This window comes from Lethenteron reissneri, chromosome 26 (genome assembly GCF_015708825.2).
Source record: "Lethenteron reissneri isolate LAM-NWPU_2019-01 chromosome 26, ASM1570882v1, whole genome shotgun sequence".
NCBI classification, from domain to species: Eukaryota; Metazoa; Chordata; class Hyperoartia; order Petromyzontiformes; family Petromyzontidae; genus Lethenteron; species Lethenteron reissneri.
In genome coordinates this window covers 21,807,623-21,827,031 of record NC_083804.1, presented here as the reverse complement: position 1 = coordinate 21,827,031, position 19,409 = coordinate 21,807,623, and the positions used below count along the sequence as shown (strand labels likewise).

Below are 19,409 nucleotides of genomic sequence, written 5' to 3'. Positions count from 1 at the left end.
AAACAAAGCAGTCACAGAGAGAGACCGTTTTCTGACAAATACCGGTTCATGTTATAACTTTCTTTATTCAAGGGTTCACCTATTAAAGGACAACGCATTTTACACAAATCTGCCATGACTACAATTTGTTCCATTACTACAATTTTTTTCTATTGAAAAAAATCGTACGCAATGGTTAGGAAACAGATGAATATTGTCCAAGCAAAAGTTGTTTGTTAGCAGCTTACATTTTTTGAGAGAGAGACAAAAAAACCCGATGCGTGTGTTTATGTGTGTGTGTGTGAGCTCAAAAAATATTTTAATTGCATCCATGTGATGAATTACCAGCCATGGTGTGTGAGTGGAAAGGTGGACATTTGAGATTTCATTTCTTCATGTAATACGAACCGTAGTAACAGAATCACAATGACGGCTGCAATTTTGTCTTTCTACAACTTGGCATGCGGTTTACTTGCTTTTAGATTAATACATACAAGTTTAATATAGCCCATGTTCTGATATGTTCGATATACTTTGCAGGTTAACAATTCTACGTACACTTGAACTTTTTAATTGTTAGAAAAATGGTTGCAGTGTGCACGATACAGAATTTCAATATTATACATGCTCGTGGCTTGGTTTTGGTGGCAACGGTGGCACACACCAATGAACCCGGCCACGTTGAGTTTGATTCTCAGAGACGACCACCGTCAGTGGCGAGCGATGCTTGAACTCAGTCCTTGGGTGGCGTCTCCTTGAACAACCCGCACTGAAGAACGTAGTGAAGTATGGTTAAACAACTCCATGGTCAACACTGTGTTGTGGGTGGATTCACTATATATATATATAATTATACATCTTTGTATACAAATCATTTGCTTTGTTTCCCTTGCTATATGTATATATATTTTCCCAGATTTTTTTAAAAATTATTTTCCGGAGCATGTCTTCGTTTCAAACGATAATAGGTATCCGAATGTAAATTGTACCTGGGCTATGCATACTACCGCACGAATGGCTAAATGAATGCCTGTGACAGGAACAACTGCAGGATATGGCACAGATTGAAGACACGGGCAAAGCATACACAAAAGCAACTGAAACACTTTTCCCCAACTGTACGAAACTGTGCAGCTTCAGATGCTACACTGGGGAGTTGGGTGGGGGGGGAATACCCTAAACACGTTTTTCTCAGCCACAGCAGGAGGAGGAGCAGGAGACAGACGAGGTGGTTGAAGAAAGAAGAGAAATTTGTAACTTATAAAACAGCACGTGGGACACCTTAAAAAGCACCAGCAGTTTCTAAATGAAGGCGTGATCCGCTACGCGTGTGGAAAGGCTTGGGGCGGGGGGGGGGCTATCAACACACGTTGGGGGGGGAGGGGGCGAAAATTCGTTTCGTGACTTCACTATGTTGTACGACAAAGCGGCCTCAACCATCACTGTCTTGCAATGCAGCTCGACGAAAATTAAATCATTACCGAAATAAACAACCCCCCAAAAACAGCTCACATCTATACAAATAAATAACACCTTTCTTGTTGGCTGAACAAGGGAGGGGAAGAACCGGCTTCCGTGGCTTGGGCTGAAGATCAAAACGAACGCAAGCGCCGCGGAGCGATCATGCGCCGGAGTCCTCTGCCGTGTTTACAGTCCGAAGATCAAGCTGAAAGGACAACCCTTTCATCACGCAACTCACGCGCGCTAGCGGTGGCGATTACCCCTTCTCACGTTCAACGCCGCGATTTGAAGGATAATTGGGGGGGGGGGGAGAAGGAGGGGGGGGGGTGCGATTCATTACTAGCGATTAACATAAAGTGAGTGAGTGAAATCGTAAGCGATTTTATCAACAATTTTACGCCATTTAGAGGGGGCAGGGAGGGAGGGGGAGAGGGAGGGGGGAGGGATTCCACATACATTTTACATCAAAATAACACACCTGTCAGATGTTTAAATCGTTTGACGCGTGTGTCATCGTCACGATGTGTGATAGGTGGAATTCCTACGGCGACGTCGCATTACATAGGCCGTTAGCTGCCGAGAAAGATGACCGTTTCGTGTTCATTGCGCGCCGTCGCCGCTTCGGGACGGGATGGGATTATTTCTTTCCAGCGGGTGGATTGAAAGGGAAGGGGAGGAGAGCTAGGTTAGGTACGACGCTTGAGAACGTCGGGGAACCGTTGGGTAGGAGTTAAAGAGTCGCGGTGAGCGACGCAAACTACCCTAAACCACACTTTGGGGTGCTCTGCACGAACGACACGCGGATTTTGTATTCGCTCGCTCGATCTGAGCAGCAAGCCCCCCCTCCCCCCGCCCCAATTAACGATCGTCACCTTCTAAACACCAAGCGCTATCCCCCGCATCCATCCCAGTCCTGTCCGCTGCAGATGCCACGTGGCAGTGTGGCGATTGCCACCGGTGGAAAATGAAGACCGCGCGGGGTTTGTCCAAACGGTCAAATCGCCGCTTTCAACGCAGCTCTGTTTGGTTGATCATGGTCTCGCTCCGGCGTGGGAGGTTTGAGAGCAACGCGTTACTTTGGATTACGGTGCAGGTGTGTATGTTGAACTTCTTTCGCACCGTACGTAGCCACAGCCGTGCCAATCGGAGGTGCGGGGGGAAGGACAACGAAGATGTTTGTGTTTCGAGTGCGGAGGGTTTGACCCTCCACCCCCCACCCCCCCAACAAAGCATCGGGAATTGATCAATTGCGGGGAGCCATTCTCGAAAACCAGGACATCCTCCTTTCGGATCACATTGGTCGGAGTCCCATATTTTAATTAGAAATGCTTTTGCCAATGACATGCATGCTAATCCGGCAGTATGTTTTTTAAACAGGCCTGACTGCTGACGAGACCCAGTAGGTTGAAGCTAGTCAAACGCAGTTTGCTTGCTTGAAACAAAAGTGACGCTGAATGTATGTTGGACTGTATGTTGAACTTCTTTCGCACCGTACGTAGGCAACCGTGCTAATCGCGGGATAACACTGTGTCTAGGAGAGCGCCAATAGGCTGACGAGGTCAAACACATTTGCTGATTTATTTATACGTGGAGACACAAAAAGATGGTTCTGCATATTTCGTTTTCTACTCTCATTGGATCACTTTGGTTTGCCCTGAAAATTGACCACGCCTGGTTTACGGTACAAATTGCGAGCAATTCACACATTTGGGTACAGAGCATGACTCCCTTTTTTGGTGGGCGCAGGAATAAAATACAACAATCTGAATGGCTCAGAAAAGTCATCCACATCAACATGTAAGAGCCGCACATGTGAAAGAGACAGGTAAAAGCCTCGAAACAGGGGGAGGGCAATGTAAGGATACGGGTGATTTGGGGATAATAACAACATTGTTAGGTGGGTATCGATAACTGAGAGATATCCCACGCCAGTGGATGTGGTGCAGAAGTGGGCAGCTTGAGTCCAGAGGTATTGATCTGAACATTCAACATCATCAGCATCAGCCATGACTAATCCACTGCTGGATTAAGGTCTCTCCAAGTCGTCGCCATCTATCGCATTAGCGATTAAAATAGATTTTAAAACAAGCCGCAATGCACCGTAAGATAACTTTATTTTTTATTTTTTTTCCTTAAAACAATAATTCTTCTGATTTCAACTTGTGCCTGATCGTTTGCATTTCACACAACACAAGCCGCCGTCACGTATCGTATTGGATTTAAAGGAAGATTCAATCCAAAAAACAAATAGCCCTTATTTTGTAGATTTATTACGTAGCACACCCCACCCTCCAATGCGTCCGCGGGTTGTCAAAACGCGATTGTGGAAGCTTCGTTAATGAGAAAATAGACTCTAAAGTTACGGTCGAACGTGTCGTTAAGTCACCGCTGTAACGTCACTCCCCGCACACTTTGACGCGCCGATAGACGAGCTGACATCGTTAGAATGCCGGAGTGGCGCACGACTGCAATTTCAAAGTCTCGGGGTTTTTTGTTGTTGTCACTAACGAAGATTCAAGCTTGTGTCAGGCAGCCCGGGACGCAAAGGGCTTGGATGTGTAACCACAAAAAGCCATTGGTTTGTTGGGTTGTGCATTCCTTTAAAAAAGTAAGTAGGCTGTAACTTCTCATAAAACATTCGTCAGCACAGACATCATGAACAACATACGATTGAAACATGTTTTTTTTTTGTACCTGTTATTTCACGTTCTGCCAAAAGCTGCGAACAAGACGAATTTATCAATCGGCTCAAAGTCCCGAGAACGCTCCGTCCGTCTCATCTCGCCGCAAGCTGCTGCACAGTTAGTTAAAGCTTTTCGTGTATAGCTGGGTGTGGATATCAACGTTGATGCGCAGAGAAGATAGATGGGCCAAAGCAAAACATTCATTGAGAAGGGGAGGTAAAGAGTGTGTGATGTGCAGCCGCCCCCAGATCGGTGCAAACACCGCTCAAGTCAGCAGAATGAGAGCCAGTCAAAAAGCGTTAACTTACGTTACGTGAAAATGCACGAGGTGAGCGTTTTAGCATTCCTGTTTGGCGGTGGGCAGAAATGTGTTGCCGCCCGCAGTGACTGTAACATAAACACGTAACTTTTGCACCAAAATTCGAAAAAAAACCCGCAAATTACTAAATTGGGACTATCAATAGAAATCACTGCCCACCTACCGGCAGACTAATGCCCCAGGCCACTTTTGCAAATGAGACTGTCCTGGTCTCGTGAGTTCTCAGCTGGTTCAGCAAAATAAACTTGAACATTCAAAATGGTGGTTCTAGGTAAACCTGGATATGTTTTGTTCGTTTCAAGATAAACGCAAAATAATTAGTCAGATTGATGCTCAAAGTTTGTTCAGTGGTCGTGGCAACATCTGCCAACTCCCGTCGCACAGCCACGTAAAGCAAAGCAGTCTGGGTAAATTTCCAAGATGGTAATAAACATTGGAGTCACGTGCTGTGGGACAGCAGCAATGGACTTTCTGGTGAAGGATAATTCGAAACCAGCTCAGATTTGCAGGTCAGCTGTACAGTTTGGTCATTTGTGTACCTCGTAGAGAAGTCCGTTTGAGCGGCGGCAGAGGTTTAAAAAACAGACGAGGGTAATTTCAAAAAAGTTACGAGAATGTGAAAGCAGATGTCCTGAAAGAGCTGCGTGCATGCGCCTAAATAATTATGCACATCTGGTGTTAAGGCGTCAACAACTCCAATTGGACAAATGCGTACGTGTGGCAGGAGGGCACATTAAAAAAAGACTGTTTTGGTCAGTTTCCTTTAGTTTCAAATTATTTCAAAAGTGCAGGTTTAAACTTAGAACCACCCTCAGTATTTTTCGGTATAACGGTACCTACATGCGCAGCTTACATGGATCGACCTACAACTCTGGCCTGAGAGCCCAACTATGTCTACAGCTGAGGACCTGCTACACACACAGTTAAAAGCGTTTTCTTATACTGCCACCATTGATCTCTGTTCAAACTATTTTAAATCCTCTCAAAAAAGCTGAAAACCCATCTTCTGCTCATGAAAAGATGTCCATAGATCTCACAGTATATCACAAGTGAAAATGAAAGTCCACATTCTTTTCTCCATTCACAACAAAGCAGAAAATGGTTTAAATCAGTGGTTTGCATGTTTTACCTATGAGGATGTTCCCATTCAAGTGGAGAATGATGATGTCTATCAATCTAGAGCAGGCGTATAAACAAGGGATGACTTACATAGGAGTTGTGAGCAAAGTCTCCAAATGTGGGACCTTGACTGCAATGGTGTAATGCCGACAACATATTCTGTATACAGGATATGCAAAATGCCCATTATCTTTAGTAATCTCGCGAATTGAACAAAAAATATAAAAACAATTCACAAAAAATACTCTTTCTCATAAGGGTGAAATAAATATAGTATGGACGTCTATTTATGAGAATCGCCCATCACGGCCGACGCATTTCCTCATTAGTGCCGCACGTGTTAATTGGCTCACTACAGTTGCATGTCTTGCTCAACGCACAGCGCTCGTGAAATAAATAATCTTGGGAATTGCAGCTTTCTCCTTGTGTGCAAACAAATCACATTTGGATCACCCCTCAGTCAAGGCCCCTTCCTTCTCCCCGTGGTATTGGCTCAACGCGCCTCCTCTCTTAGTGGTTTCCATTGTATGACAAGAAAGCATTCCCTCCAGTGACAGCCAATGATCAATTTCTGGAGCGGATGGATTTGCGGCAAGATCTGTTGCTTGGGACCCATTCAGCCGCCCACCACCACCACCCTTCTTCCCTTCCCCCCCAACCCCCTACCCCTCATCCCCATACATTATATGATTGGCGGCCGAAAAAGAAGTGAGTGCCGTGTGTTTGTTAATCCACGAATCACCAGGATGCATGCAAGCTCATCCCCAGAGAAATACCTTTATTGATAATAAATTGGTTAATTGATCATAGTACATGCATACAGAATAACAAAATAAAAATAAAGGGAAGAAAGCAGAGACCCGGCTATATATTATATTTGTTATCATGGTTATTATTACTATTAACAATATTAACTTGACAAAAGCTCCTCTGGGTTTGGTGCAGCCTGTAAACAATGGCACGTTATTGTTACGGCACTGGGCGTGTGAGAACAATTACTATACACAGGAAAGGTAAACATAGAGGATATTACACTTCTCCCCGATTCCCCCCCCCCACCCCGCGACCTCCCTACCCTCCAAACCCAACCTCTCTCCCAGTAGAAACAAAATAAAACAACACCAACAAACCTAATCAAAAACAAAAAAAAAACCCACAAGGCTGGCTGGGCTTTGCATGGTGCAGCCGCTGGCTAGGAGCCAACAGTTGCTCATTAGAGGCTAAAAAACTGACTTTTTTTTTACACACCAGGCAGTTGGTGCGAGATCATGAAAAGAAAAAAAATCTATAAAGAGCAAGAAGAAAGCAAAAACCCTTGTCCATATATCCACACTTAACCCCCCCCCCCCCCCCACCACGACACTCAAAAAATTCTGGAAGAGGGAACGATAGCACAGCATATCGGAGGCAGCGATGAATTCGAGTGCGCGGCAACGTGGTCCGGGACACACCGCACCTCCGCACCTGGGAACGCCAGGAATAATACTGAGGGCCTTTTTTTGTCTGGCCTGGCGTCACCTGCTCGTCTTCTCCCAACCCCCAACGCCTTAGTTCCAAACTCAGCCCCTCCCCCATACCGGCACCAACCCCCCCCCCCCCCGGCCCTTACCCCCCCGCCCCAGCCCTGACACCCCACCCCAACCCAAAAATACGACACTCAACAAGTTGTAAAATACTATAGTGTAAAATTTTGCATACAATTGCATGGATCATATAATTAAAAAGGTACAGTACTTTTTATTTTTATAATCGTTATAGAGCTATTCTACAGAGACACTCTACGCCACGTCGTTCGCTCATTAACTGATCGCGTATTTTCAGTTCCTCGACAAAGATCACGCTTTATATTTCCCAACCATATTTTTTTTGTTTATTATTTACTATCGAGGTTTTGCAGAAGAAGGAATTCTCCGACAGGATAATTTCGCCCCTCTTTTCTCTCTTCATCCATGGCTCTGTTATTATATCATTTAAAAAATAAAATAAAAATAACAGCAGCGGCTTGAATAATTTACGACATAAGACATTTTTTAAAAGCACTGTGTAGGAGTACGGCCTAGTATCTACTAGATTTGCGCAAATTCTAGGGATATTATTTTAGCTTTTGACCCCATTTAATCCTACGCCACTCGGATGTTTTGCAAGACATTACAGTTAGAGTACATATATAAACAAGTTAACTGCCTGCACAATATGTACAAGACAAATAAGCTTTGGTGTGTGAATAAACAATTGTGAACGATGTAAAAAATAAAATAAAAATGACGGGAGAAAAATGATTTCGAAGCTTTACACAGGCTTAAATACTTGAAACTGAATTGTTGTATACATGATTGTTGCCAGCATTAGGACTTAAATATAATATGCTTTTAAAACGATTATCGTCGTTGTGGATTTATTTTCCTCGGCAGTTAGGCCATATCATGGATGGCTTCACCCCCGACAACACACTCTCCCTCTGACCACTCCAAAACTAAACTGTACAACATGTAACGCTTAAACTAGCCAAACTGCACAATTTCTTTGGAAAATCAAGTTAACGCGCACACACGCACGCGCACACAAAAAAAGAAAAATGAAAAAAAAATCACAAAAGAATGGAGCAAACATTCTTTAAGTTTGAGTAAACCTCCTGAGGTATAAACAAAAAAAAAATCAATAATAATACAGGGTGTCCGTTGAAGGTATCGCTCATAGTTAAGGAATCATAATCAGACGGTAGTTTGATCGAGGCCAGTATAAATTAACACACGCGCACGCCTGGAAGAATTAATATTATTATGGGATGAGTCTCGTCTCCCTGAAACCTTTGCATGTCTGCCGTGTGGCGTTTGCGACGAGCGCGCACACACACACACATCGAGTCCAGAACTTGAGAAGAGTCTCGTCCATTTGCAAAAAAAAAACATCTCGGCGGTGATTATTTAAAATTCGACTCATTATTATTATTATGCACCGTTGAATATCACTCGAGCTTTTTCAGTAAAAAAAGCCAACAACCCATGAGCTTATAATGAATGAATACATTGTTTCAAACACGCAGTTCAAACTGCTGTCTGAATTATATTTATTTAATGATGCACGATACATTTTGAGGACACCCAGAATAAAAATAATAATAATAGTCAAAGGTACAACACATTACTGCTTGTCTTGAAAAAATACTCAGATGGCAGGGAGGCCTTTAAGCATCTCCTCACTGGAAGGGCATCTCTCTTGCATTCAGTAAGGCGTGAAGCGGTTGTAGCCTCCCCTGTAAAGACTGGCCTGAAAAAATACAAGGTGCGTGGGCCGCAGGAGAAAAGCCAGTCAACGTTTTTAGAAAAGGACAACGGTGTTAAAAAGAAAATACAACATTCCCCACGAACATTCCTCATTTCCTTGAGCGAACATTAAAAAAAAAGCATGCGCTGGGAAAACCACTTGTGGTTGGATTTAATTATGAAAAGCTGGCAATTATCTTAATTAAGTAACACGTTTGGCTTCAGGAGGCTCGGGAGATTTGACATATAATAACATGCATAAAATCTGGCTCGCTGGGATGTGGACATTAATCAAGTGGCTGGGTAATTGTTTGGCGAGCATTGGCTGGCTGGTCGGCTGTCGCGTCGCCACGGCAAGATGTACGATGATCTAAGTGTGGCCCGAGTGGGGCGCCCCGAGTGTGCGGCAAAAAACAGGAGTCAGGTATTTCACGTTTAAGTGAAGGGGGAGCTGACCATAGTGCTGACTCCATAGGTGGCTGCAGGGCCAATGGCGTGGTGATACGGGTCTGCGGCGGCTGCATAGACTCGTCCGTAGCTGCGGGAGGTGACAAAAAGGGGGGCGAGATTGCACGCAGATGGAAGAATGGACGAGGCACGGTGAGCAAGGCAATGGGACCCTAATCCTATCTGACCCCGGGTCAACTCAGCATGGGGTGCACCAATCAATGCGCGCTGCCCGGACAAATGCTCGCGAGCAGACAAACAGTTTGACGCGAGTAGATAATGCTGCAAGCTATCTCTCGCTCCCCACCCCCTCTCCATTTTCCTCTTCCCTCTTATCTCTCTCTCTCCCCTCTTTTCTCTCCCTCTTTCTCAGATGCGCTCAGTGCATTTAATTGGGCAGAGGCTGGCGTTTCTGTATGAATCACTGTCAGCGGGCCAGGCCAGTGCCTCACGTTACTCGGCGCATTAACGACATACGCTGCCGCCGCCGCCGCCGTGTGTAACGCGGACTACAAATTCACTCCACGCTGGAACCCTTCATCACTGTCCCCGTGCATCCCGCCAGCAACAAAAATTACACACGAGGCTTGCTCATAACGTTATCCAGCTTGCAGTAGCGCAATTCGTAGCGTGCAGTCTGTGACCTGAAAATGCCTGCGGCGCGTTTAATGCCATCGCCGTAAAAAAAAAAAAATATCGTATCTCTGAAAGCATCCTTCAGTCGAAACTTCTGTTTCACACGCAGCGCTTCCAATTCACATATCCAGTGCAAGATTGCATGACATTTTTTGTGTTGCATTGTTATCTAAACCGTCACGCTCTTAATATCTTTCCTACTAAAATGAAGCAATGCCCGTATATTTTCCTTAAAGTAAATTTTTTTTTATCTTTAAGACACTAATATGCATCTCAGCAAGAAACAGCCTAATGAGCAATTATTGTTCTTAATATTGCTCACAGAAGACATAATTTCCATTATCACACTCTGTAGTAAAAAATCACTCATTTGAGCATCAGAGTCTCGAACAAAAGTGTCGCCTATTAGCACCAATTTTTGGCTGAGACCGAGGGGGGTTCACGCGGTAATTGCCAAGCGAGCGCCGTGAAAGTGGTTGGCTGCTGTGACGGCCGCCATCGCCGCCGCTATTGGGAATGGAACCGTGAGGAATGGCAACGTACCTGTCACTGTAGGCGGCCGCGGCTGCGGCTGCGGCGGCCGGCTGGGCATACCGGTAAGCAGTGTAACCACCCTGCCGCCGCATAAAAAAAAACACAACGGTAGAATACGTCAACGCGTTTCAGTCGCATCGAGACACGCGCCGTGCCTCTTTGCGAATCGTAGTGTGTGTGCGACGGGCAAATGCACGCTCGCTCTCTCGCAAAGTGCTTGGTTAGACGGACAAAACCGGCGTGCCAGCCCATTCCAGAATGGAGTGCATTTCCGCAAAAGTTGCGCCACCCAATCGGGTGCGATGATCGTGAAGCGATGGAGGGAATCGCCGGCCAAGGCCCGTGCATGCGTGCCGACGGTGTCGCGGCGTCATCGGCTGAGAGGCATTTGGACGCCGCGCCACGAGCATTCACCTTGATTTTGCTCATTGCCCACTCTTGCGCCACCCAGCAACGCTGCGCACGCACAGTCACGCTCGTACGGACGCGCTTTCCGACCACACATGTACTCTCGCGCGGATGCACGCAAACTGAAACCCGCCCTCCAAATTTGTGTGTGAGAAGACGTTCCAGCTGAAACTGAAGGGCAATCGTGGGCCATCACCCCAGGCTGGTCCAACCCCATTGCAAGTGCTGTCACTCGTGATAGCCACGGGGTCGTAATATCTGCGCACCGCTCGCATGGCTGGTGGACCCAGCTCTCGCTTGCACTGCTCAGAATCGGTGTCGCCGCTCGCCTATTGTCATGCGGAGGATTAATAACGCCGTCGATTTCATTCTGTTGGAAGTTTAAATAATTTTTTTACAATGTTAGCGAAATTTCACGTCGCCAATGTTTGTTGCGCGGCGTAGGAATTTAACATAATTTTAACATATTGCGTGGAAATCAAAGTTGTCGTTCGGCTTCGGCTGTTGTATAAATCAAATCGCGTTTTAATAACGCAAATGCTGGCAGGTGATTTATAATCAACAACAAAATATAGGTACGATTTTTTTTTTCCTTGTCGCCATCGAAATCGTGGAAACAAGCGTGCTGTCCTAACCTTGGAAGAGTCAGCTTTATTTAATTAATGCCTAACGCATCCTGATCACGGGCATTATAATCATTCCCGCACACTAAAGTAAATGGACTGTCAAATCATCGTCTGCTTGTTTTCTAGCCCGCCTCGTACCCCCGCCTGCAGTTTTGCTGACGCGGGCATTTTTTGGGTGCGGGAGAAACGGCGAGACAAAGAGGACGCGAGTGCACGCATGGAGGTCTGATTAGAGGACCATCACAGGCCCACTCTTGACTCTGCCAAGGTTAATCACTTCCAATCTTGTTTCCCATTCCAGGTGCCAGGTAGTATTTACGCAGAGGACAGATGCAATTTGTAGCCTCCAGACTCAATTCCCGCGTGAGGATCAATTAATAAACCCCAAAGTGTTATTAAGCACGACCAACTGACAGGAAGCCGCTCCGGCCATTTCAGATAACCGGAGGCCCTTTAAGCCGTATTTACAGCCACGCTGTCCAAACCCACTGATGGGCACCCCCGATTGGGAGGATTTGTGTCGGAACGTCATTGCAGAAAACACACCGGAACCGGCACGAATTCGCCGCACCCCGTTTTGCACAAATCAGAACAGCATCCTCGTCCAGCCGATCGCCCACAAAGCCGAAGAGGTTAGTACGTTGGTGCTGCGTGGTTTTGCTCACGAAGAAAATCACACCAAGAGGGTATGAGAGGAAAGTCAAGTACGATGCAAGAAGACCATCATACTCTACCTGGGGCAATCTATTGCCAAACACAGGATCAGGGTACACTATTCTATAATGAAACAGAGAACACATTGAATGTAGTATGAACATTGTGGGAACATTCAAGCCAGAAGGCCATCGCGTCTCTTCCAGGCGTGTTGATGTGCGCAAAAGCTGTTGCCAACTTAAAAAAAAAATGTCCCATACGTCTGAGCTGCAATCAAGTTTTTTTTTCCTTCCTTCAGAAAACCGGAAGAGATAAACTGTATTTACGGCCATGGCATAACAGTCTCGAACATTAAATTAACAATTAGCGGTTTTCAGACACATCTGGAAGTGAACGATGCACCTCCCTCCAGCCACAGTGAAAAACAATAACAATTTTGTCTTCTAATACTTACATAAATATCAGCACCATAAAAGCCATCCTGGTAAACAACACTGCAAATGTTTCGCACAAAAGACACACACGTACCCATTAGCGTAACAAACCATATGCTCGCAGTGAAATCACGGACAGATGTTTGTTAATTAAACCTGTGTTTGTTCTACATTGAATTTGTCTACGGCCTGCAGATGTTGGCTCGGCTGATCTTTGTAAGGCCATGGAAAGCTTTGTGTAAAGGGGGGGGGGGAGCTTGGAGGGGGGGGGGGGTCACACAGAAACTATTTAAATATTTTTATTTTACCAGGTAAGGTCCACTGAGCTATATAACTGTTTTAATATGCGACCTGGCCACAAATGATAGCTCAACAAAGTGCCTTATCACAACAAATTCGAAATATACACGTGTCAGGATCAGGATCAAATCCACAACCTCCTGCATACCAGGCGAGGTAGTTAACATCTCACCACCACCGTGGAAATATTATTTGACTCAGAAGTTTTGGTCGGAGCTTTACCTGTCCCTCTGTATTCCGTACAAGATGTCTGCAGCCATCCCCGCGTTGATTGAGATAAATTGTACGCTCGTTGCCCTGAGTTAGGGAGTTTTCCCTAACTGCATGCTTACACAAGCACATATTGGCGCGTGCAGGTAATGTGCGACCGGGACGGGAGTGGTTGGACAAACTTGTGCATTTCCCGCTATATTTGCTTAGCTAAGGTCCTGCTGTTACTTATCGGGATCTATTGCCGATGGTGCATCACTTTAAGTGGACAAATATTGTTCGAACAGTGCAATTAATTACAGGGTAACGCACACAATTAGACAATATCCTGTCTTGGCTTCATAGTTATTGCACAGCTATCGCCGGTAATTAAGGATAAGGATTTGCATTTATTGGGGGCTTAAATGTCACGGCGTCTGAAAGCGCCTGAAAAAAAACGAGGAAGGGGATGCAACACATCGCCGGAGAAAAAAAACGTGGAAAAATCAGCTAAATTTACAGCATGGCTCAACACGCTAGTTCAAATGTTACTTTACTCCCCTTAATTTGTTTTCTATCTGCTGGACAGCGGCATTCTTACTTATTAGTTTATTAACTCAAGCAAATAAAACGTGCACAAATTAAACGGCAACGCATGTCCCTTGATAGTGCTAATTAAGAGTTGCAAATATTTGCGCGTGTAGAAAAATGCAGTCGTGAACGTTTATCCTCTGATGTGATTATGGATGCTGTAAAATAACGGCGTTGAATACATTTAGCAATTCACATCGCAACGTATTAATTTATCCTTCAAAGGACACCAGGAAAAGTTGTCGTGATGGTGGGGTTATTACTAACATCTTATAAGGTTGTCAACAATTAATAATTTGGGATCTGGCTGCACCCTTGTTCTAGAATTCCCTTCCCCCAGCTGCCCGTGCCGTCAATTCCCTGCTGCCCATTTTGGTCCAAGCTCAAAACATTCCTCATCCTCTCTACCGATGACCGACAGTGTTCTAAAAATACACAGTATATATGTAGAGCTTCTTTTTCCCCGTGACGCACATGTACCTGTTTCCGTAGAGAGTCTTAAGGTGTCGTTGCGATTTAGACAGTATATAAATCCACATGACAATGCATTGGCATGTAATGACCCGTCCTTGAAAATGCTGGCATGAAGTCTGCCTATGTTGATGATGCAATTTGGTTGTTTTCTACAAAAAATAATGGTTGGCTGTGGATATCAAACTTAATAAGGAGTGAACTGACCACAGGCACATTCTGTGTAATTTCTAATGGTATTTTAAGTTTTTTTTAGCTCTCTCACAGTCAAAACCCTTTGTTCAGAAAGTGATCTTCTGATGAATTTGTTTGTAGATCAAAGAAAACACCCAACAGGCATTAAAGCTACCGACGGCCATCATTAGAGAATTGTATAAAAATGTATAAGAAAGAGAAAAATTCAAAGCCAGAACTGGGAATCAAAAAGAGGCATTATATTCGGAGAATATGAAGAAGTTGTTGCTAAAATCCATTGGTTTAAAAGCACAGCAATTGGCGGCGACACCAATGCCGTCCTGCATGTAAGCGCGATTGTCCGTGCCACAGCAGCTGCGCGCACACTCACGCACAGGCCCCGTTGAGTCAGATTCCCCTGTATCGGGTTTAACGAACGGCCGTGCCACTGCGGTCGACTTGGCGCCCCGCACTGATTTGGCGCCGCGTTGCTTTGTGCGACACCCCGACTGCGCGCGCCCGACTGCCGAGCTGCTCGACAAAGGGGCGCCCACATCGCCTATCGCGGCGACGGGAGCTCTCGCTGGGTTAAACAAACAAAGCTTGGGACTTGTCTCGGAGGTGGACTTAGAAAAATGGACGACTGGAACCCCGGACGAAGTGGCGATCAGGCTTTGTTGAGCGATGTGGACATCGATGGGCGACAGCAAACGCAAGCGGCAGCAGCAGCAGCTGATAATTATTACCCTCCATATGCAGGGATGGTGGGGGGCGGGGGGGCTGGGCGTAGCGCGTTGTAGACGGCCCGGCCTCGGCCTCGCAGGTGGGCCCCCCGGTACGCGGCCACCGCCCCCACCGCAGGGTATGGAAAGCCCGCCACTGTCGCACGCAACGCAACAACGCACGTGCACGCACACGCACGCAACGCGCGCAGCACAATGCACATAACACACATGCCCAACGTACGCATGCAACACGCACACGCACGCAGCACATACACGTATGCGCAACACACACACGCAAGCAACGCACACATTAGAATAGTTGTCTATTGGTAAGGTTGCACCAAATATCATCCGGAACTCAAATCCTTATTTATGTTTTCAATCGCATCATTCTAACACCACTACAGTACTACGAATAACTATAATTTGCCGAGTACCTTAACCATTTTGTGCAGCTGTCACGAGATTGAGCTAAGTAGCTTGCCCAGCATTATGATGTTTGTAGTCAAGTGATGGATACCAGAAAAATATATTTTTTCAGGGGGGGCGGGGGGGGGGGGTCCCTGGTGGGCTGGAATCACCACTATGCCACCTTATGCTTAGGGCTTCAGTATTCCTCTGGATGAAATCACCCAAAATTTGGTGGTGTAATTATGAGCGGTGTGCCACTGGGATGAGCGGGGACAACCATTGACGTTCATTTTTGGGGAGACCCACCTGCATATATCTCAGGCCCGTAGACTGCTCCAACCACCGGATTCAGTTTCCAGCCTGTAGAGTAAAGAAATAATCATCCGAACGAATTAGAATCTCGATTTATCCTGGAGGAATCCGATGAGCTGCAATGCTCTTTTTATTACAGCATGTCCAGAAGGGGCGGGTCAGAAAGTTGCAACAACGAAAGATACAAAAAAGCGATAGGAATGGAAAAAAATATAGAAAAGGTAAACAAATCACGAAAAATAAATACGTTAATTAAAACTAAAAATTGTATTTAAAAAGGTAAAGCCCACTGAGCTATTAGTTATTTTTCAAAAGTGACTTGGCTACAAATGATAGCTCAACGAAGTGGCTTATTATGTTGAAATGTATAGCAGCCAAATAATCTAAAGGAAGTTAATGGAAATGTAGCTAATCTCTTGGACACATGCGAGAGTCATTCTATTAAGTCAACAGAGGCTTCTTTAGAATTGTTAAGACTGAGCAAGCATCCTTAACCCAAGAACAGGTTCGTGTTAACTCGTAACAAGCTTGAATTTCCCCACCAACTACCTCCAAAAGAGTATTTCCAGGTTAAAGCACCTCCTATACACAGAGGATAGCAATTCTAGTGCATTAAAAATCAGAACCATATTTATCAACCACCTGGCATTGGAAATGCAGCACTAACGGCCTCCGAGTGCCAAAACGCTGAAGGCTGAGTTCACGCAGTGTTGCCAAAAAGCTGTTCTCTTTCAGTAAGGGCCATCAAAGACCCAGTGATCGATATGTATGATAAGCGAAAAAGGGAACGTGGAGGTGGGAGACACCGGGACGATGGATTTGCCGAACTAGGTTCCCCTTTTGTGCCTGTGCATCACAGCTGGCAACGAGGGTGTGCGGCGCATTGAAGAAGACACACGTGGCAGACACTTGCACAAAACCAGCAGGGATTTCTTACGGGAGGAAAGAGTGATCCGAATATTAAACATTGTCGTAAAGGTTTTGCCCGCAACCTGTGCCTGCACCCCGTGCCACCTCGCAATTGAGGACACCGCTTGTTCTGCAGGCATAACGCAATTTAATTGTTGTGCTTTTCGGGAGGCTTATTTAGAGCGCCGACCCCCTGCAGCCAAGCTACTGCCGACAAACTCGGATGCAGTCATTGATCTACGCAGCGCAGGGCCCTAGCCTAGTTTCATGTTTTGTGTCTAACCCCCCCCCCCCCCCACCACTTGCAACACGCAGCTTCCCCACCTGCTGCTTAAATGAATGCACCTATTCACTATTCGCGGGTCCCAATTCATCTCAGTCTTGTGCGCGGGCACCAATTAAAGCTCCCCGGACGCCTCGGGGTCCGTGTTGGGGGTGTTTTGGATAATGTTAACCCCCCACCACCACCCCTCGCGACGTCAGCCATGCTCCTGACTGCTTTCGCTCGGATACAACCCACAGCAATCCCAACCTTCTTTCGTAATGGTTTTCATTTTTTTCGGGAAAATAAAAAAAATAATAATAAAAAGGACTCAGCAGGGCCTTCTCACATCGCCGGCCACGCTCCGCCTGCGCTCCGGCAGAACGCACGCTCATCCGCGGCCGAGCAGTGCCCATTGCTCACCGTTGGCGTACGGGTTGACCGCTTTCTTGTTTGTCATGACTCGTGCCGTTGCATTGTTAACCTGCGAGCCGGAGAGCGACAAGGAGACGAGGTCAACCGAGGCCCAGGTGCCGTCGCGAGAGAGGCATGCAAATTGATTCGTTCGGCAATTACTTGCTTATTTTTTTTATCTTTAACATTTTAGCGTTTTATAATAAAAATATGTATAGATAGGTATAAAAAGGAAATAAGTGAAAGCGAGTGCATTGTGTGCATGCGTGACATTTTGCACTCTCCACGCAGAAGTGTACACACGAATGAAGCTGCGAGGTTATTCCTTTTTATTGAAGCGTAGACAAAATGTGCGGTGCGATTACTTTGGTTTGCCAATAAAATTCGACAAAGACACAGCACACAAAAGAGAGTTATGCAGCAAGACCAATTTCTGCTCATGCTTGTACTGCCACGAGAGTAAGGAGTGCACCCAATCGTACAAGTGAAAACAAAAATCAACGTGCATGATTTTTACTGAAAAAAACAAGGCAGCCTTTTTTTTTTAAATTAACAACGGAAGGCATGGGATAAAAAAAAATCATGGTCGGGTTGGAAGAAATAACCAATGTGGCAAGGAATCCGTGTGTGAAAGAGCCGCACACATTTTGTATGGTCCAGTGTCTAAGCCATGACTAGCGTTCAACGCATCACGGGAAACAGAACCAAATTCAGTAGTAACCAGTCCATTCAAGCCGCACCACAATTTCAAATTTGCTAAATTAAAAATTGACAAAATGATTTTAAAAAAAGGGAGCTGAAGGGGAAAAAAAGGGGCCGGTGGTTGGGTGGGTGAAGGGGGGAAGGAAATGGGTATGGATTCTGGGGGCGTGCGCATTGATCTGAAAAAGATGAAGTTAACCGTCTGAAGGTGTGCACAGAGAAGCCATCATTCCCATCATTCGCTACAAACAAAACAGGTGATGAGGAAAGAGTGCGTGGCGGGTGAATGGGTGGCGGGGGAGGGGGCAGGGTGGGAAGGAAGCATTGCTAAGCACATAGTACAGGCGGACCAGATCATAAAGTAGCATTCTATAGAGAGGAAAAAAAATGGGAAAAAAAAATTCACGTAGAAGATTCAATTAAAATAATAATTAAGACACTGCCGTGTCTGAGCATTACACATGAGGGCTGAGGCGGTCATATCTACTTACCCCTCGGGGGCTGCGGGCGGCCAGCCTGATAGGCTTACGGTTACCACATGGTTACTGAGACATTGTTTGGAAGGGTTTCTAAAACGTGAGCGCACTCTGTCTCTATACCGCCAAAGAGGAGGGGAGAATGGAAAATGAAAAAAAACACGCAACATCTTACTCAGGGGAGCTACTCATGAAAACACCCACGCATTCCAGTCACATGACAGGGCTGAGTTTTCCATTGCACACATTTTAGATCGACTTTGAATTTACCGCAGCCAGCGTTACGTTAGGGCAGGTGCGCAGAACTAAAATAATCACGAACAAATTTCAGCAAAAAAAATCCCAGCATCATAGTTGGGGAGGTTTGATTTCCATTCACCCTGCCAGTTGTCTGAACGCGTGTATCATATGTATGCCGTTGAAACGAACTTTTCAAGCTATGCTCAGCCCTGCATGTAAAAATGTTGTAAAAAAAGATGGACAATTTTTTGTTATTATCTTTGGCGTCTTTTGGCGGAATTTTCTACGCATATATATGTAGACCCTGTGTGCGTATAAAATAGTCGTATAGACATTCTATTCAGTGACGCGATCCCTTTCGTAAGTCCTACGTACATGCGTCAGTTGCTTTAGTGAAACCCACCACGTAAATTCAGTGTCAGAAAGGAGTGCAAAGGGGTTAGAGAGTGAGAGGGGGGTGGGAGTCTGTGGCTCGGTGTCACAGACAGTTGTATGAGCGTCGGGTGGCGTGAAATAACAAAAAAAGTAAAAATATGAACAAAAAAAAAGACGACAACAAACAACGAAGAAACCAACCAAAGAGTTAAACAGCATCTCATAAAGCTGTAGCGGCAGCAGCGGCAGCAGCGGCAGCAGCAGCAACAGCAGCATAAGCAGAACACTTTGTCC

General features: G+C 45.6%; 1 protein-coding gene across 23 annotated transcripts in view; it reads right to left on the bottom strand.

Annotated features, from left to right (window-relative positions):
* Positions 1–238: 238 nt before the first annotated feature.
* The window catches only part of LOC133347860 (RNA binding protein fox-1 homolog 3-like), a 306,370-nt gene continuing 287,199 nt past the window's right edge, over positions 239–19,409 (bottom strand). For 22 of the 23 annotated variants that reach the window (XM_061560543.1, XM_061560544.1, XM_061560541.1 and 19 more), the window contains 7 exons: positions 17,332–17,392; positions 15,732–15,785; positions 15,036–15,168; positions 12,585–12,624; positions 10,452–10,522; positions 9,282–9,363; positions 239–8,824 (listed from right to left, as the gene is read on the bottom strand). In XM_061560543.1, the coding sequence (XP_061416527.1) occupies positions 8,759–8,824; positions 9,282–9,363; positions 10,452–10,522; positions 12,585–12,624; positions 15,036–15,168; positions 15,732–15,785; positions 17,332–17,392 (507 nt within the window). In that variant the 3' untranslated portion in view covers positions 239–8,758. Of the gene's footprint in view, positions 8,830–9,281; positions 9,364–10,451; positions 10,523–12,584; positions 12,625–15,035; positions 15,169–15,731; positions 15,786–17,331; positions 17,393–19,409 lie in introns of all 23 variants that reach the window. The other variant, XM_061560545.1, reaches the window with a different exon arrangement.